Below are 19,174 nucleotides of genomic sequence, written 5' to 3'. Positions count from 1 at the left end.
TTTACATTTTTATTTGCACTGATTTTTGTTTTACTAGGAGATTTTAAAAATATATATATATCCACGCTAAAAATGAACTAATCTCAATTCCTGACACTAGGTGGCATTATTGTAATGTGCAGCATGGCTCTGAGCCTCAGCCCTTAGGCCTGTATTTACTTCATAAACAGAGACACCCAGAGGCTCCTTTATTGACAGAAAACAATCAAAGGAACATCTGACATATTTAACACTTTGTTTGCATTTTATGTCAAAACTCTCTCTTTATTACTGGTTCCAGAAATCTTAAAAGTCTTGCTTTTTACTTTGCTTCCCTCGTGAGTATCAAACTGACACACAATGGTTTGTCTGTGATCTTGATCTATAGATGAAACACACGCCCAGATTAGCATCCATGGATACTCAGACAACTGTTTCAGCCTAGTCATTTCCTGCCTTTGGCTACTGATTGTGGCTAAGATCTCTGAGAATGGCACTTCCATGCCGATCATTTTGGTAACCCAATGCTGTAATTACAACTTCCCACGGTGAGTGAAATTAGAGCTCAAAAGAGGGATTTCAGGTAGCTGGGGTCAGCCTGGGTCATTGCCAGGGCAGAAAGGGGAACAGAAAAAGATTAGGAGTCTGTTTTCAGAGATACTGAACACAAATACTTAAAGACAAGCTTTTATTTCTCTGTCAACAATATTAAAGTGTATACACAATCAACATAGTGCATCTTCCTGTATATATGTGGTTAAAAAATCAGTGCTTTTATTACATACAGTATTGCCATTTTACATCTGAATGATTACTAATGATTCAGCGATACTGAAGACGTTACGGAGTGTCAAATATGTAGCTAATGGCACAAAATCTGTCTGCAGCATTTACAAAGTGTTAACATTACAGAGAATCAGGACACAATTTTGTCTCAGGCAGATATCTGACTCATTGTCAGTTTTACAGCATTTTTACTGAAAAAACAACAACGTTACACTTAGCCTGTCACCACAAAAACAAGCCAACGTAGTTTGTTTTTCTTTCCTTTACAACAGTAGCCTTTCTTAATGAAAGTAGACTGACTAATTATAAAAAACAAACAAACAACAAAAAATCCCAAGCCTTGACTTATATTTGACACTTTTAAGACATCTCAGGCTGTTTATCAACTGTTTTATGAATTGATAGTTTATTAGTTTTCTTTTTTCTTTTTTTTTTTAAATCTTTGTTCAAAGACAATAAAACATATACAATGATTTTGCTGGTCCGGACTTAAGATTAAACTAGCCTACATAGCCTATTAACTAAGATGTCTAACAGGCTTTTTAGGCTAACAAACAGTTTGTCAAACAAAGCTCGTTTATGTTAAAATGAAGGAGGGTTATAAAGTTTGATTACTTTTTTAAATATTCGGATTCCATGTATCCTATTATTTAATTTTGGCAATTTTAATTTCCCAGCAGGACTAAATTTAATCAAATTCAAATATATTTAGTCTAAATGTTACGGCCCTAGCAGGGCCTCCTTCTGAAGGTGCCTGTGTGGGCGTGTCCCACCACCTCTTCTGCCTGAGGTGCCACACTTCCCTTTTGTGCAGCTGACTCTCGTCAGTAATCAAGGGAAAGGTGATTTCTGGGCCAGAGTGCCATTAGTGTGGTTACAGCTTGTGAGCTGAGTGTTTGTAGCTAGTGAGCTGTGTTTTTGGTGGTTTTCAGCTAGTGAGCTTCATGTCCGTATTTGCAGTTAGTGAGCTGCTCTTTCTTTTTGGCTTACGTTTTACTTTATTGACAAAAGCCTGAGTTTTGTTTTCTTAAATGGTGATAGCGGCTTGTCCGTCTCTTTTAGTTGAGCTACTTTAATAAAACTCTTTAATTTAACCCTCATGCCTTCTTGTCTCCTTTTTCTGACCCGGACACTTTTTGTTACTTCCCCCTCACCGCCTAGACCCCTCAGGGGAACGTAACACTAAAAAAAAAAAAGTGTGCTTATTGAAATGTATTTGACACTAAGCAATAGCACAACACAAATGTCCAGTAATTTAGAATGTAATTTTAGAAACATGTAAACCTTTGGACTTGTAGGTATTTATACAGTCAAAAGTATAGTTAAGGTAGTGAAGTTTGAAAGTTGAGTTGGCGCTTTTTTATGCCTCTTCCAAAATTTCAAAAGTTAGCATGTTTGCTAACTAGCAAGAAAATTAACCAAATATATGATTCATTTACAACTTTAGAATGTGGGTTTACAGGTTACAATAAAAAAAAAAAAAGGTTAATAGTACATTCACCGTAGCTTTCTACTGTTTTTAAATGCTAATCCTGAATGTTATCAGTGTGATTTAGCTAAAGTTATCTTATATATATCAAGCTTTGGCTAAACTTTAAACAAAACAAAACTGGAGAGACCACATCATAAGAGACTACTTCATTCATTCTAAATTAAAAACACACTGTTTCATATATGAGGTAATACGAGGTAAGGTTTACTTATTGCTAACTTTACATGTAGCCTTAGCCTCACTCTTTTTATGCATTTTTTGTATACACCAAATACATTTTTTTTAACATTAGTCATTTCAATTAATATTGAGAAACCATAGACAATATTTTATTTTTACCAGTTCATGAAGTAAGTTTATTATTAGCTAAAATTCATTTGAATCTCAGTGTTGCTTCAATGTAATTAGCAAAATAGTCAAAACAAATGTTTTTTTTTTTATATATATATACAAGGACACATAAGAACGACAGTAAGTTAAAAAAAAACTAAAAAAAATGTTTATTAATTGAATCTAAATTATAGAATTTGATTTAAACTTTTAAAATGTGGTGAAATTCAGCAAAACTCTCTGTCACACGGGCTTAGGTGACTTAGGAACTGTACCAAAAACCTCCTTGTGATTGCTTTGGCTACTAGCAGGTTGCTAAAGTTTGCATTGAAGACAGACTTCACTGCAAACCCTTTCTATCCAACTACCAGTTGTTAGTGAAGATTGAAGAAGCGTAATGTAAAATAGGAACTGGAGAATGTTCATCTTCACGGAAAAAGTGTGTCAAACGACTGAAACTAACAGGCTTGAACACACAAAACTTCACTTTGAAAGCAAAATGTCTCAGTTTCCAGTTTGCGTTGCACTCTTCACAGTTCTACAACACTTAGTGAGGAGTTGGCGAATGTTTGCAGACAAGTTAGAATGCTCCATGCAAACTACGAGCAATCACAGCAATCTGTTGGCAATCAAAGTAATCACAGAGGTTTTTGGTGCAGCACTATATACCGCTGTCTGATTAATTTTATCCAACAACACCCAGGAAGCACTTGCCAACTATTCAGGAAGAAAATGTTTTTCCTTAGCAACCTCTTGCTAGGTCCCCAACCAGTCTCCAGGGCTGTGTGACTAGAACTTAGACTCCAGGAAATGTTTTGTCTTTAGTGGTGGGGATAAAGACAAGACATTCATGTAACAGAGTACAACCTGACTCTAACAATATGCTAACTTGTATATAATTTTTGCATGTTTGGCCAGATGAAGGTACCGAAACTACTTGGTTAGTTTTAGGAAAAGACTGTGGAGGAAAAGACTGTGGATTGGGTTAAAATACTACATTTATGACTACCACAGGATAAATGAGGCAAATTGTGTCCATATTTACAAACAAGCAAATCACATTTCATGGCTATTTCACAAATTGTGAAATTAAATTTTGTCAGCAGGTTATTCAGTCAGAAATAAAGTCCAGTACATAACTGCTGCCAATGTAAACCTATGACAAAAATATAAAGCTTGACAGGCACTGAAATAATAACCAGAGAATAACATCTAAAATGCACAGAACTGTACATCAGTGGCATGTAGCTGTATGTCCCTTTTACATTAACATAACAACAAGCTGTTTTGTGAATCAACTGTCTTTGCATTTGTCTTTTGACCGAAGAGCACTTGGCAACCTTACAATGTTGATATATAAAGCTTAAACGGAAAATATGTGAAAACTCATCTGGAAAATACAGATCAGTTTTTTTCAATTGCAGGAAGTTCCACACCCTTTGCTGCACCCTCAGTATTTCACTGAACAAAAAAACCAATTAGCCTGCGAAACCAGCAAGTGTGAGAGCGAGACATCCGTCTGTTTTCCACATCTTTGATAAGGATCGAGTGTCCTACACTGTCACAATAACCCTGCTGAGCACTGTTTTCTTTCGTGCAGGTCTCAGCTCCACTTTACCGAACAAGCACTGCTTAGATTTGTATCTTAAACCAGCATTTAGGCCCAACCGCCATGGCCTTTTTCAAACTCTCTGCACATTTCAGTGTGTGACGCAAAGCAAGCGTCGTCATCTTGTCTGTCCTTTTATCCTCCCTTAACAATGAAAGACACATAAAATTAGATTTGTCATCTTAGCTTTACATTCTACATTTAGCTCTAAATTAACTACGAACATAGCGGTGGGATTAGTCATTGTTAAGCACCTATATTTCTGATTGTGCAGCTTAATCAGGAATTCTCTTGTGTTCGGTACAACAAGTCGAACAGGAATGGCCGGAACAACGACAGTTGTGTGAGGTAAAGAAAAAGTAGACACAAAAGGCTGCTGTACTTAGCAGTTAAAAATATATCCTCGTTCCTTGTCTTTAAAATGACATTAAATGCACACTGCACTCGACTCAGTATTAAACAGAATAAATCTATTTCCGCGTTTTTCCATAAGCGAAAAAAAAAAGAAAAAAGGAAAATCAGGCCTCCCTTTTGAGCCGTCACTGCGTTCCTCGGGTCCCACAGGAAAAGCTCCAGATTAAATCACTTCCTCACACATTGTGATACTGTGGAGGCTGGACCACACTGTCCCTGTAACTAGTTAATGCATTGTTTTGATTTGGCTGTTGTTTTTTTACACACTAATAGGAAATTTGGGGAAATACATTTATTTTTTCTACCCAGTTATAGACTGATAAAGCTCCCTGATCTGTGTGTTACGTATGGAGACAGAGGTAAAGGAGCATTGTTCTTCCTAGAACTGAGGGCTTCTGGACTGAGATCTCAGATGTAGTATATCCACCTGATTATCACTAGATATAATTTAACTTAATGTTATTTTTTTATGCTAGAATATAAGAAGTTTTATGAAGGAGCATAAAAGTGATTTACTTGCATTCCTGATCAGAAAATTTAATTTTGCTGTTTGAATGTTATGTTTGATTCATTTCTGGCCTCTCACTGAAGTCCAGTATACTGTCTCAAATTCAAGTATGAAAAATTTAGTTCAGTGAATTCAGTTATTTCAGTTGTAAACAAGTCTTTGAAAGATTTCTGAAATATTTGTGTTTTCTTAGTTTTTTGACAGGTGGTCTAAGAAATTTGTAAGGTACTCTATGTTGGATGCTTGTAGTAAAAGCCAAAGGTCTAAATTGTGTGTATAAAGCCTGCGAGCCAAAAACCCAGGCTTCATTCTGCTTTTAGCATTTGTTTTTCTCTTTTGTTTCTCCTCTAGGTGCTGTATAAATGTCATATAGAGTGGGTAATCGTAATATGGTCTAAGCACACAGCTATAGCTGCGAGCACAAAAGCCTCACTCCTGCTGTTCAAATCTGCTCCTTCTACAGGGCAGCCAATCAGAAGAAACTTGGCTTATAGGGAGATAAAAAAAAGTCTTGTTTCAGACATAGAAGAGCTGACCAACATAACAGGTCTTCTTTCGATGAAGGGCAAAGAGCTATCTGGCTTTGCCCAGGTTAGACATCAACATACTAGCACCTTAAAAAGGCCCAGTCAAACCAGAATACTGAAAACATTAAATTTGTATACATTTAGTTACCCAAATTTATGCCTCAAAGCAAGCCAACACAGCAGTGCTGGTTTTGAAAGAAACCAAATTAGTGTAAAGTAGATGTTTTTCTGTGGGTTAAGAACAGGCGCATCAGTGTCGGCTGCATTTGACTTACAGGAAGTCCTTCACTGCTAATTTAAACTGCACTGTTATCAATGCTGTGCTTTTCCACCTATGACAAGTCAACATGTCCACTGTAAAAAACAACAACATGTATTTCTGCCTCTGATCACTGACACTAATACATGTATGAATTTATTTCTAAATAAGCTTTGGACTAGCATTAGCATCTTCATGTTAGCGCTTCCCTGTTAGATGTAAAACTGTTATCAAACCTCCAAAACTAATTACAGAAATCTTGGTATTTCCAGGCTTTTAAACTTAAAAACGTAACTTTATTTATTCCAGACACAGAAGCAGAAATAAAAAACTTCTAAAATACCATGGCGTGAGCATGCATCGAAGCCATGACAGATTTGTCATTTATTGAGCTACAGTGTTGTTTCTGCTTAACTTTAGTTTCTGCATTTATCAGATAGGGCAGTACAGACAGAGCAGGCCCTGCTGTATCTTTATGCTATGGGAGGCTAACTTCTAGAAACTTTCTGTGTGTTATGACACAAGTATATGACTATTTTAAGGAAAACTCTTTTCAGATATTTGAGAGAATCAAGTGGATCAGTTGCCAAACCAACTGAGACTAGGTAGTTCTGCTCTGATGAAATAAAAAAGAAGACAGACAAAAACACAAAGAAGGACAGAAACCTGTAGTAACTTTGGCAGGAATATCTTAAGACCTCATCATGCAGGAAGTTGGTTTGAAGGCACCATGTGAATGCCACAAATATTCTAATAAAGATTTTTTAAAGTATTTCCTGTAATGCTGATCTATTCTTTGGTGGAAGATGATGTCGCCACATTCTCGTACTCGCCATGGTCCGAGTCCTCCAGTTCGATACCTGGCACCAGGTTGTAGTACTCGGTTGACTGAGTCATGTAAGCTTTCTCCCTGTCAGCTGAGTCTTTCATCACTTCTGTGACACTCACCGTGTCCAGCTCTGTATTATTGGCCCCATCAGGCTCCTGGGAGCCTTGCCTCTCCTCTGTGGAGCTGGAGCGGCACGAGGTGACTCGCGGAAGAGACTCTACTGAGCCCAGCTTGATCTCCACTTCTTCATAGATGTCCCTGGTGCTGCCCAGGAGGGCGGATGCTGGGCGAAGCAGCAGCTGGTTCTTCAGGATCCCCTCTCCAGCTTTACCCTGCTCAGCCGCTGAAGGCTGCTGTTTGCTGCGATGCTTCTGGCCGTTGGAGCTGGAACTGTGAGGCCTCTTTTTTGAGCTGCTGAAAGTAGGCACTTCTTTTTTCTTCCTCGTCCTCCCACAGCACCAGCAGAGCAGCAAGGTGGACAGGACGAGGAGGGGAAGGACAATGAAGAGCGCTGTGAGGCCGGCTGGCCGACACGCATCGGAAACCTTCACCGACAACACAGTCCTGCCGGCCAGGTGCCAGGGAGAGAAGCAGGTCATGTTCCAAAGCAGATCCTGCAGTTTGATGGTGCGATTAGCCTCCCTTCTTGCCTCCAGGCCTTCCACTAACAAGCAAGAGCAGTCCCAGCGGTTCCCATCCAGCTCCAACTTTTGAAGCCTCGGATTGTCCAATATAGAGCTAGGGAGGAAATTTAGCTGGTTTTCTTGTAGAAACAACTTCTGGAGGTTGTTGGAGTCCTTTAGAAAGTCCCCAGGAAGCTCCTGAAGTAAGTTCCCAGCCAGATCCAGCTCCTTCAGACTGGGCTGTCTCCCCAGAAACCCACTTGGTAACATTTTTAGTCTATTATGACTCAAAAAGACCTTCTGCAATGCAGAGGCCCCAGAAGCCTCTTCACCACTGATATCGAGAGAGCTGATATTACAGTTGGAGAGATCCAGTGTCACTATGTTTGTTTCATTGGTAAACACAGACCAGTCCACACGGGTGAAAGCAGATCCAGAGTAGTTCAGGCAACACACATCAGCAGGAACCTTGGAGGGAAACTGGGACATAATGGTGGCTCCTGGACAAACACATCCAACAGCAAGTCCTGTCTTCACTAGCAATATGAAAATCAGCCGGAGACTCCACTGGAAAACCATCTCTGAAACAGAAAAGACTGTTAAACCCAGCACAGAAAACATGACTTCATCATTACATATTGGTGCTCTGTCTGTTACTCCACCCTACCTGTTTCCTTGTCTCTAGGAAGGGATCCACTTTATGTTGGCTAACAGAGCTGGAATTATAGTTGTAAACCTAGCAGCTCCTCCTCCAGGTTGCTGTGAGGATCGCAGGAGTTGGCATGGTGACGCGAATCACTGGGGATCAGTTGCTAGCTGTGAGAGAGGAAACAGATGCTTCTATGACTCTCACATGAAAGTAATCTCTTAACTGGCAGATGGGAGTTACACATGCATGAGTGGAGTGAAAAACCGGACTCTAATCTGAGAAGAAGGTTATCTACACAGACTTAGACCCCCTCAAATCTGGATCTATGTCTCACTTTAATGCCAACATGTCAATAAACTTGCTCTTTGAAACAACCTCCAGCATTTTGGTGTTTATGGTTGAAGTTGATTTAACTGTGTGTTTGTGTAAACCTGCTTGTAAGAATTAACTTTGTAAGGTAAATACAGTAGTACTTAATAGTTCAGTTTAAGCCTGAATTTTTGTTTAAATAATTATAATTAATTATAATGCCAGTCAGAAACACCCAAGCTTACTAGCATGCCTTGTAAAAAGTGATATACAACTAAAGTATAAAACTGTAGTTAGAAAATTGCTTGAAAGAAAGTCTTAAAGACTTCACGTGTGATGCAATTTACCAAATGCACAGTGTACAGGATGTACACGCTTTATACATGGAGATAAAAATGATGCTGAGGTTCATTATGGTCACAAAAATGCAGCAGGGTTTCCCACAGATTCTGAGTCTATTTGTGGAAGTTGGGGCCGAGCATGTGTGTGTGTGTGTGCACTCGACGGGGGCACATGCACACTTCTTAAGTAAATAAACTGAAAAGACTACTTGGTGACAAATAAATAACAGATTAATAAAAGCAGCAGTTTGTGAGCATGAACTCTGTGGACATGAGCTGCACTTGCTCAAGGCAGCTTTGATTCACAGTAACTGTACCTGTAACTTGTACCATACAGAGTTTATATAAACCATGCAGATAAATATAAATAGCATCCATAGCAGATTTGAGCTATTCCCAGTTTGTGTTCTTTCTGTTAAATTTGGGGCTTGAAAAGCCCACATATTGTTGCTGTGATGGTTTTTCCAGAATCCTCAGTGACTCTTTGGACCACCGGGATAAAAATATGCCCTCCAATGAAGATAAATGAGATTTAGAACCTGTTTACAACATTTCTTGGAGCGAAAAATCTGTCTGTGCAATCAGCGAGCTGAATATTTTTACTTCCAGATGTAGAAGAGTCTGTGGGGATTCTTCAGAACAACAGTAAGTGCTTTTAAATGACCTTCTGGTGCATTTAAACTTTGCTGGTTAATTTAGTTTTGGAAAAACAAATGGTTACCTCAGTGAATATATGCTCTTAATGTCTGTGTAGGGCACAAACTGGACTTAACTTCAACAGCAAAATACAAATGTGCTATTTTTATCCATAAATATAAACTTTGTTTTGTAGTGTCTGGACAGGTTCATTTTGAAAATGTACGGGAATAAACAATTTCACAGCACGTATAGTAAAAAACGAAGATGACTCAGAGGATGGTACCCAAAATGTCTTATTTCACTGTAATTTCACTCCATCGTAATTACTTTAAACTCAGGTTTCATCCCTGCCGTGTGTCTGGCTGGGAGAACGTGACACGACAATATTTTGGAAAACCTGCACTTGGAGACACAAATAAACTAATTGCTGGTCACTTCCTAAAACTCACATGTGTACTGTGACGCCGCCTGAACATGAAAGCGCATGTGGTCGGCATAAACAAGGCCTTTCTTTTCCAAATGACTTACATGTGAAGCGGGCAGGATGACACCAGCCGGGACGGAGACTGTGTTTGTTTCGCCCGCCAAAAAAAGGAATGCGATAAATTATCAAACAAAAAAGCAAGACCCACCGCGGTCTGCCTGTAGACCTCATGTAACCATGGCAACCAACATTTGAAACCAACTTAAGGTAGGGACGGGCTTATCCCAAATAACCTTCACACAACTAAGTCACATGGTAACAACTGGCAACTAGTTACGGTTTCTTCCTGGGTTCAAACCTGAGCAGGGACCTTCTGGGTAGAGTGTGCATGTTCTCCCCGTGACTTTTATCTTAACTTATTGTTGCTCTTTGCTCACAAGCTCAAAATCTATTAGTTGTTCCTTGTACAAGACCAGGGGGTTAGGGCCTTGCAGTCTGTGACTCCAAGGCTCTGGAACAGATTACGACTCCAACTCTGTTTAGCTGACTGAAACTTTTCTGTTTAATCAGGCTTTTTAATTTGTTTTGTTTTCATTTAACATAGTTCTCGTCTTATATTAATTGTGTTTTAATTCTTGTACGTGCTTTGTGACTTTTATGCCTGTGAAATGTGCTACAGATATAAACTTTACTTACTTTGGATCCCTGGTTTCTCCTACCCCGCCTATCTCAGCTCAGGACACTCTCACCAAAGAGATTCCTAATCTCAGCCAAACTCCAGATGCCAGAATTAAACAAGTGATAGAGAATTTATCTGAAACCTTCTAAAACAGGGGTCCCCAATCCCAGTCCACAAGGGCCGGTGTCCCTGCAGGTTTTAGATCTCACCCTGGGTCAACACACCTGAATCACATGATTAGTTCATTACCAGGCCTCTGGAGAACTTCAAGACATGTTGAGAAAGTAATTTATCCATTTAAATCAGCTGTGATGGATCAAGGACACATCTAAAACCTGCAGGGACACCGGCCCGCGTGGACTGGGATTGGGGACCCCTGTTCTAAAAGAAGAACATTTGCTTTTCTTCTAAGCTGTTCTCTGGATTTTGGACCTTTGTTTGGGGAAAACAAGACACAAATCTTCAAGTCTCAGAAAGCTCAATGTATTTTCACTATTTTGATGTCTTATATCAAAACGGGTTATATATTGAACCCACTCTATATAGCGACAGCACTCCCTGATAGTAGTGTGCTCCCAAGCAGCGAAATGCAAATCATTAAAACTGCTCATGAACAGGTTGCTGTGTTTGCCCGTTTGTTCCTCTTTTCATTTTCTCTTTTCAAATATGGATAACCGTGTTCTGACTGGGAATATTCTGTGTGAATGTGTTCTAAATAATTTTGATTGTTTTGTTTACTGGTTCCATTTATCATACTTTTCTAAATGATTAAATACATTCTGGTAGAAATAAAAAAGGGGGGCTAAGGCCTTGAACGGGCCTTTGATGTGTCAGTGGGATGTGTCCCAGCTAAAGAGGCTTGCCTTGAATCGTGCAGTCTCAGAGGCTCTACTGCCAACATCCTGGAGTTGGACAACACAATTCCCAGACCAGAACCAACCAGACATGTCTATAATTCCTGGTTTACTCAAGTGTAGCGTTTTTGATAATTTTCTCAGACTCTTCCAGATCGTGAGTGTGCTCCTCTGTAAAACCAAATGTTCTCCTGGACATAAAAGAGGCACAAATGGCTTTTTTTCAACCTTGACTTAAAATATCAGCACAGCAGCGAGGCTCCTGAACAAATGCAGGAAGTGAGCGTCAGTGGAGAGAAATAATCTGCCTTGAGCTGATATCTGCCGCTTGTAGAGATGATCTAACATTTCTAGTATGAGTATGAGGGAGGATGAGATATGGTCGGTATGAAGGAGGCTGTATATGTTAAAGGGAAAGTCTGTATTAAATGGGATCTTATTGCACTTCTGACAGTGAAAACAGCTTCATAGAGAGTATAACAGCTTTAATTGTGTATTTTAATCGTCACTTTAGACTAAAACTAAATTCTTTAATATTAGCATGAAGTGACTTTGAGTAAAACACATCCTTTACAGGGAATAGCTGATTTTTCCCAGCAGAGCCAAGCTGTTAATGTGAACTAGAAGCTTAGAAACGATACAGCACTGCAGGATCTTTTAATGATATCTGCTACATTAAAAAAAAAGTTTGACCAAGATCCAGACCGAATGACACATTTTACAGTTGAAAAACCGTAAATTAACCTTGTTAATGTTCTCTGTAACAATAAAGTACTATCCCTTAATAAACCTGATCCAGTGTGGCTGCACTGTTATATCTTCTTAATAATTTTCCAACAGATACATCTGCACTCGGCTACTGATATACTGGTCTAGCTTTAGCTGTCATATTGGACGTAATGGCTGGTATGGCAACAGAGCAACAGTCACTGGAGACGAGTTTCTGGACACCTGATAAATGTAAAGTCATTTACATCATTCTTGTTTTGGTTTGGTTTGTGCAAACTCCTGAGACAAATATCTGTCCTCTTTAGCAGCTACGTGCTCCAGTGTGTTCACCAGCTGGTTTCTAACTTTGTGTCTGCAGTTTGGTGCGAAGCCAGCAGTCCACAGACAGTTTACATAGCTTTTTAACACTCAGGAGAACAGTGAGAGTGAACCAACGCTGGCCAGAAAACAAAAGATGAGCTGAAAGACACTAAAAGTGAGGGGTGAAAACAGTTATATCAGTCATTTGCTCCTTCTGCCGCGAGCATTCCTGGGATGACAAACAGGCATGTTTCCACTTCAGAGGAATAAAATCTGAATAAAATATGATCACTTCCATTTCCATATTTTTATTTTCTCATATTTATTCAGGACGAATATGGGAACTTGAAGGTCTCCCTGCTGGAAACTAAACATCTAAATCTGTTGCAGAGTACTGAACATGTGACATTCACTTGTGCTGGGATGCTGATTAGTTGATATATGGAGTAAAGCGTCATTAAAGGGGACTTATCATTCTCTATAATTCTTTCTTTTTTTATTATACCGAGGCTCGATACAGCTCCTTGGTTCTGAAACAAATCATTGCCTTTAAGGCAAATTGCTTCTGATTGGCTGCTCTTCACAAACAGAAGGTTTCACAGCAGGCAGTTGGTGCTTCTGACCTCACAGCCAGATCATTGTTTGGGTGGATGACTATATTATTATTATACAGAGCCAAGAGCAGGAAAAACTGTCTTTAAAAACACTGAGCTTTTTGGCTCACGGGCATAATACTTACACTTACTCTGACATCAGTTTTTATCACTCCGCTCATGTTTAATATTAAAATCCAGTCTTCTAATCGTATATGTATGACAGAAACAGACAGAGAGCACGTTAGGTCCAGATTAAAAAGCAGACATTTATTGATAAATCCTCAAAAAATAAGGAAACAAGACAGCAATCACCAATTTAAGATCTACCAGTGGATGTTCATATGTCATCATTTGAACAGAGCCTGTATAGTGCTCTGTTTATTTATAATATGCACCATTTCATTTGCATGTTGCACAGCCCTGTGAGAAATCTTTGTTCTAACTGATGGCTATCAAGACCCAGGAACATCCCTCTGAACACGGAAAAGGAAAATGCGTGAAGGAAATAATTTGCCTGGAGTTGGACACTTTGGTTCAAATGTTCACACCCGAGCAGGAGCCAAGTCTGGACAGCTCTTGTATATGTGCAACTAAGTTCATGCAGTCGCTCGTTAAGATAACTGCATGTCTGAAATGTCAAACTCCCATCTCGCCCTGATAACAGGGGCAGTGAAAAGGTTATAGGGTCCCTGCTGAGCAGCATCTGACTGACATGCCTTGTTTGAGGTGTCAGTCAGTCTATGTCCAGTATTCAGTGCAAACATTAGCTGATGAGCTGATCTTTGGATTCTGACACTACACACAAACATAAGTCACTTGCTGACCTTTGCAGATCTTCTGAGTTACGCCTTTAAGAAGATTTAAATCTGGAGAACAAGGATGATCTCACTGACCAGCAATGTGAGTTGCTACATCCTCTCTGGGAGCAGAGCTTCCTCTGAAATAACGGTCTCCATTCTCCTTCATTTGAGCAGAAAATATCTGAGCTAAATTAGAGCTGCAGATGTGATTGGATAGCACTGGGTCACATAGGTCCGTGACCACCTGCAGTGCTTAAATCTGGCCACTGTTCACCATAAAAACACATTAAAAGCATTATTCTACGACTCGGACCAAAACAAAGTGGCTATAATTGAAAAAACAAACAAACAAACAAACAAACAAACACGGGAACACCTCCTAAAAGTTAAGTGAAGGTGCGTTTTGACGCACAAACACGCAGTCCATATTTAAAACACATCACCTTACCTGCGATGTCAGCTACAGGCGTGTTGCGCTGAAACCCTGATGGACGACTCGAACATCACGCACAGCCACGGCAGCAGCTCCTCTCTCCTCTCTGCATCCCATCAAGTGGTCCGTCTGAAGGGCTTCCCCTCTTCCAGAGAATCCGGGGGCGCGTCTTCCTCCGAGAGGAGTGTGGAAACACAGCCTCCTGGTTGTGTGAGGGCGTGTATCTTTGTGTGGGTGTTAATAAAGTTAATCCTTACACAATGTGATCCTTTATTTGGTTGAAGACGACAGATTGAACCCTCGCTGAGCACCGGGCAAAGTTTAACTGAAGCCACTGAAGGTGTGTGATGTAGCAGGGCGCCACCTCTTGGTTGAAGTCGTTTTCAACATTTCACCGACTCAGGATCGGATGAATCCAGTGTTGGCGTATTTTAAATAATAAAAAGCAGATAAATATAAACTTGAATTCTAGCAAAATTTTGTAAAAATTGAGTGCATATGTTGTATTGGTTATTTCATGCACTAAAAACAGCTGAAAGTGGCTGAGAAAAATGTCTGACTCGTATAATCCACAACCCACAGGATGCTGCTGTTCCAACAGTAAATAATCAGAATCAGAACACTTTATTAATCCCAGAGGGAATTACATAAAGAACTATTAATATCAAAAATTAATTAATGGCACAAGTAAACACACTTGTCACTTTAGCAGGGGTACAGATACTTTGGCAAGAGTTGAATCAACGATTCAACTTTATTACTCAAGTAAAAGTGAAGGAGTATTGCCTCTGAAATATAGGCATTTATTAAAGTCAGACTTATATACTGGAAGATTCAAAAATTCATCTTAGAAACTTCCGATTGTTCCAAGTCCCAGTAATTGTGGCAGTTTGAAAAAGATTTAATAAAGGTTTCATAAAATAACAGTCAAATTTCAGATGAGAGAAGAAGAAAAAAACTAAATGAAAGTGGCTTACTGCAGAGTGCAATTACTGCACTTGTGTTCATTATGGACCGATTTCTGACAGAAACGTTACACACTGCAAATTCATTCCCTCACTCACTTTAAAATAAATAAAATACTGATCATCTCGATGCCCCTTGTATTGTGGCTCTCCTGCTTTGAAAGGGAAACTGCATGATTGCAACTACAAAGATATGCACGGGCCAGCTTCACTGATGCTCTGCTCCACAGAGTTAGTTTTTTTAGGACTTCTGCCTCGGCCTAAACCAACACACTCTCAAAATTTGACCAGCTGTTCCTGAGACGTAAAGTTGAAAACTTTCCAGATTTTGTTTTCTCTATTCTGAATATTGACACATTTAACCTGGTTTCCCTTTTAAGTGAAATTTTATAAGACTTGGTACATAAATATTTCAGGTATTGTCAAAATGTTGTGATCTTTGACCACCGAATAATTAACTTGAACACTCAGTTTCAGGCGATCTTCTATACTTTTGGATCTGTATGATGCCAGTGAGAGTGGATATCCCAAATATGATCATCTCAGCCACAAAGAAGCTCCATCCATCTGCTGTTCAAGCCTTATGCTTGTGATAGGCAACCAATCAGAAGAGGTTACATGGAGGCAGAGGAGACCTAAACTCATATGGAACTGTGAACCAAACAAAGCTCCTTTAATAAAGTGCAAAAAAATATGTTGAATTCCCTCTAAACAAGAAATTATAATATAAAGACCAAAATATAATCAATTCAGTGTGGAATACATATGTGTCAGCAAATTTTCTACTGTGTTTTTCTCCACATACTGTCAATGATCCACTGAACAGCCCCCACTGTTGTTCTGAGGCAGCTCAGTCATCCAAGTCTCACATGAATGCCTTTTGGGAAGTCAAAGAGGCCATAAGCTTTACTAACACCTTTGCTTTTACTATGAGATGCAGCTTTAATGTTTTCTTTGTATGTGCACCAATAAGTTCTTTTTGTAGAGAACGACGGCGCAGTGAGGGCACTTCACTGACTTTAAATACATCACACGTGAAGAGAGCAGCTCTGTGGCTTCAGACTGTGCCGCCTCGGCAGGTGGTTTACAGGCGTCTGGAGGGGGAGCCGAGTTTGGCTGACAGGATGGCGGAGTGTCAACAGGTGACACAAGTGTGCAACAATGGTCTGACATTACAGAGTCCTCTCCAGCTGATGTGGGAAGGTTACGCTCCAAAGGAGGCTGCGCTGACCTCTGCTGGGGAGCACAGGGAATGAAAAAGGATGATGACGATGATGCAGGTGCCCTGATTTCTGCCGAAGGTGGCACTGTATCACATGTGTTTCGACATCCAGTTACGTGTAATGTCATATCCTCTTTGCGCATGATTGTTTTTTCACAGTGCGGGCAGTGGTAATGACCCGTGTCTCGGCAAGGCAGGTTGCATCTGCAAATGTTTGTATCTGCAAGGGACAGCCATACATCACAGTTAGGAATTTAGCTGTCCAGCTGTGATTTTACTCAGTGATGCGATGGCATAAATATTTAAAAATCATGTTTCTTTCAAAGTAACTCTAGCTTTCTTCTAAAGCTGATCTACTGACTCCAAATCAGAGTTGGTAAGAGTAAGTAAAACTGTTGACCTTTAAATGTACGGTAAATGCAACGCTGTTAATCAAAAGAAGCCCACATTTATTTCCTCTTGTCATCAGCTTACCTTGGAAATAAACTGCATTTTTGATGTGGGACTCCAGATGTCTGCACATGGTCCTTGCACGTGTGGTGGTGAATTTGGGACACAGAGGGCAGCCCAGCTGTAAACAATTCCCAGTTTTACTCTTTAACTGGCATCCAGTCTTAATTATGGATGGATGCATCCTTCATCATATTTTTATTTACTTTTTCCTTTATACAAAAATAAAACATATGATGATGATGGATGGATGCATCTGGAAAACAGTTTTTTTATTATCATTATTACTTGTTCTATGTGGTTATTTTATAAATTATGAAAGAATAAACTACACAGCCCACATTAGGAGCCGGTTTCCAGGACAGTGACTAGGTTAAATGCCAACCGTCTCCTTACACGTTGTTAGGCTTGTCAACTGCGAGGGTCACAGTAAGCTCCAAGAGTCACAGTAAGCTCCAAGAGTCACAGTAAGCTCCAAGAGTCACAATCTTAAAAATGAGCTATATGTAAGAATTTATTTTAAAGCTGATTCAAAAAGAAACAATTTTGCTACCAAATGCAGTTTATTATCCAAAATATGTTTTCTGCCTCTCTGACAAATAAAAATCATCATCAGCCACACAACAGACTGAACAATGAACAATAACACACACACACACACACACACACACACACACACACACACACACACTGAACCTTCAAATTCACACTAATATAACAAAACCCCGTCAAACCAGTAAATATTTAAAGTGTCTATCAATTCAGATAAAGTATTGAAGAACCTATTTCTACACCAATCAGCTGTGACCAATAAAGGACGTTCTGGTCTGCGCATGCGTGATTATCTCAAGCGCTGACAGCTAAAAACAAACACTCGCTTTGACAGGTTTAACACTTTAAGACTGTCACACACTAGATTCTTCGGTATATTCAAGTTTAATGTAACGTAACTTTAGAAAATATTCTTACCGCTGTGAGAAAACAAAAACAGATGCAGACGGACCTCCGCGACAGTTACCTCCACAGGTTGCAGGAAATTACGTGACAGACTGCTCATGGGCAACTTTACTTCCTCGTCTTTAGGTTTACTGTGGTTAGACTAAAGGTGCAAGTCGCCCCCTACTGTAGTAGACGGTAACATCGTCATTACAGTATATTTTGAATATTAGACCTGGTTTCTATATATTTAATTGAAGCCTTTTGAGCTATCAGCTTCTCTTCCCGGACCTGCCTCACTCTGTTTCCCTGCATTTGTCTTTTTAATATGAACTTCTCGACTTCCTGACCTCTATGTAACATCGTCTTAACTCTGATGAAGAGCAGCTGAATTGATTACATGGCTAGTGCTGCTAAATCCTGCAGGAAGTGTATTAACAGAGGACTACAAAGGGAGAAGTGCTGAGTAATCTGGCCCTGTCATACCTTAAAGGCCTCACAATATCATTTTAGCTAACCTGAGCACTTTGCTCTCAGACTGCAGGCTTGTTGTTGGTTCCTAGAGTTTCTAAAAGTACAATGTTAGAGAAAGGATTCAGGTGTTAGGCCTCTGTCCTATGCAACCAGCTCAGAGACATACACCCTCTCTACTTTTAAGATTAGACTCAAAGCTTTCATTTTTCATGAAGATTCTGGATGATCATTTATGAATCAATCACACTAGATTAAAAAATGAATGGCTAATTCATTGCAACTAGGAACAATTCGTGGTTGCATTTGGCAACTGATTGCAAATAGTTGCAGCTGGTGGCCCAGAGATTGAATGTGCCACATGCTAAACCACCCTAAACCTTTGGGTGGCCAGTTGTAAAGGTAAGCTGGTGGGAGACAGACAAAGGTTAGCAAATAACTGCTGTCTGACTTATAAATTCAGACCGATTGGTTGCTTTGTTCTAATGTGACTGTGGCATTAGCTGTGCTGCTGTAGGCCCAACCTGCTGGGCGACTTCCCATGATGCACCAATTCTCCTCTTTTCACTCCTAGTGCGTTTATATGGCACTACTGTAACTTTTCTCTGCTCTTGCCTGTAGTTTTGTGTTTTGTCTTATTTGTTGATCCTCCTCCATTCGGTCATGGCATGATTGCCCCTCTTTAAGCTGGTTCAGGGAGTTCTCTTCAATGCACCATCACCAAGTAGTTGGTCATGCAGGAATGCTAATACAATATTAAGCACCTTGAGATGACTGAGATGAACTGGAGGGATGTAGAAATAAATAATTTGATTGAAAATAATCTGAAGTATGTGTACTTGTGTTTTTTGTTTCTAATGCAGCATAATCCAATCATTTCATGTTCTAAAACCATTTTCTTATAACTATTGCTCTAGGAAATGTAGCTAGTAACCTTTCAAAAGTCTTACAATTTAGAGTGGGAATGAACTTGATCCAGCTGGTCCAGTAGATGGCAGCATTACCCAACCAAGATCGTCCA

At 39.7% G+C, this 19,174-nt stretch overlaps 1 protein-coding gene and 1 pseudogene across 3 annotated transcripts; both read right to left on the bottom strand.

Annotated features, from left to right (window-relative positions):
- Positions 1–666: 666 nt before the first annotated feature.
- LOC147308050 (uncharacterized) lies at positions 667–14,360 on the bottom strand. Of its 2 annotated transcripts, none has more exons than XM_086272587.1 (3): positions 14,125–14,360; positions 8,024–8,172; positions 667–7,937 (listed from the first exon to the last, which is right to left on the bottom strand). In XM_086272587.1, the coding sequence occupies exon 3, from the start codon at positions 7,933–7,935 to the stop codon at positions 6,694–6,696; it is 1,242 nt and encodes a 413-aa protein (XP_086128713.1). In that variant the 5' UTR covers positions 7,936–7,937; positions 8,024–8,172; positions 14,125–14,360; the 3' UTR covers positions 667–6,693. The 2 variants fall into 2 exon arrangements, with proteins under 2 accessions (XP_086128713.1, XP_086128712.1); XM_086272586.1 differs by lacking the exon at positions 14,125–14,360 and adding an exon at positions 9,823–9,942.
- A 473-nt stretch (positions 14,361–14,833) lies between these two features.
- On the bottom strand, positions 14,834–18,472 carry LOC147308049 (uncharacterized; annotated as a pseudogene). Its single transcript, XR_015126059.1, has 3 exons — positions 17,716–18,472; positions 16,771–16,867; positions 14,834–16,516 (listed from the first exon to the last, which is right to left on the bottom strand). The product of XR_015126059.1 is annotated as an uncharacterized LOC147308049 (transcript).
- Positions 18,473–19,174: the final 702 nt, after the last annotated feature.

This window comes from Aulonocara sp. 'chitande type north' Nkhata Bay, linkage group LG18 (genome assembly GCF_057382095.1).
Source record: "Aulonocara sp. 'chitande type north' Nkhata Bay isolate Kocher_YH1m ecotype deep benthic linkage group LG18, A_spYH_male_GT1.1, whole genome shotgun sequence".
NCBI lineage: Eukaryota > Metazoa > Chordata > Actinopteri > Cichliformes > Cichlidae > Aulonocara > Aulonocara sp. 'chitande type north' Nkhata Bay.
This window is presented reverse-complemented; position numbering and strand designations above follow the sequence as displayed.

Bases quoted from the DNA above. Each gene is read 5' to 3' on its own strand.
- LOC147308050 (XM_086272587.1), bottom strand. From the start codon at position 7,935: ATGGTTTTCCAGTGGAGTCTCCGGCTGATTTTCATATTGCTAGTGAAG.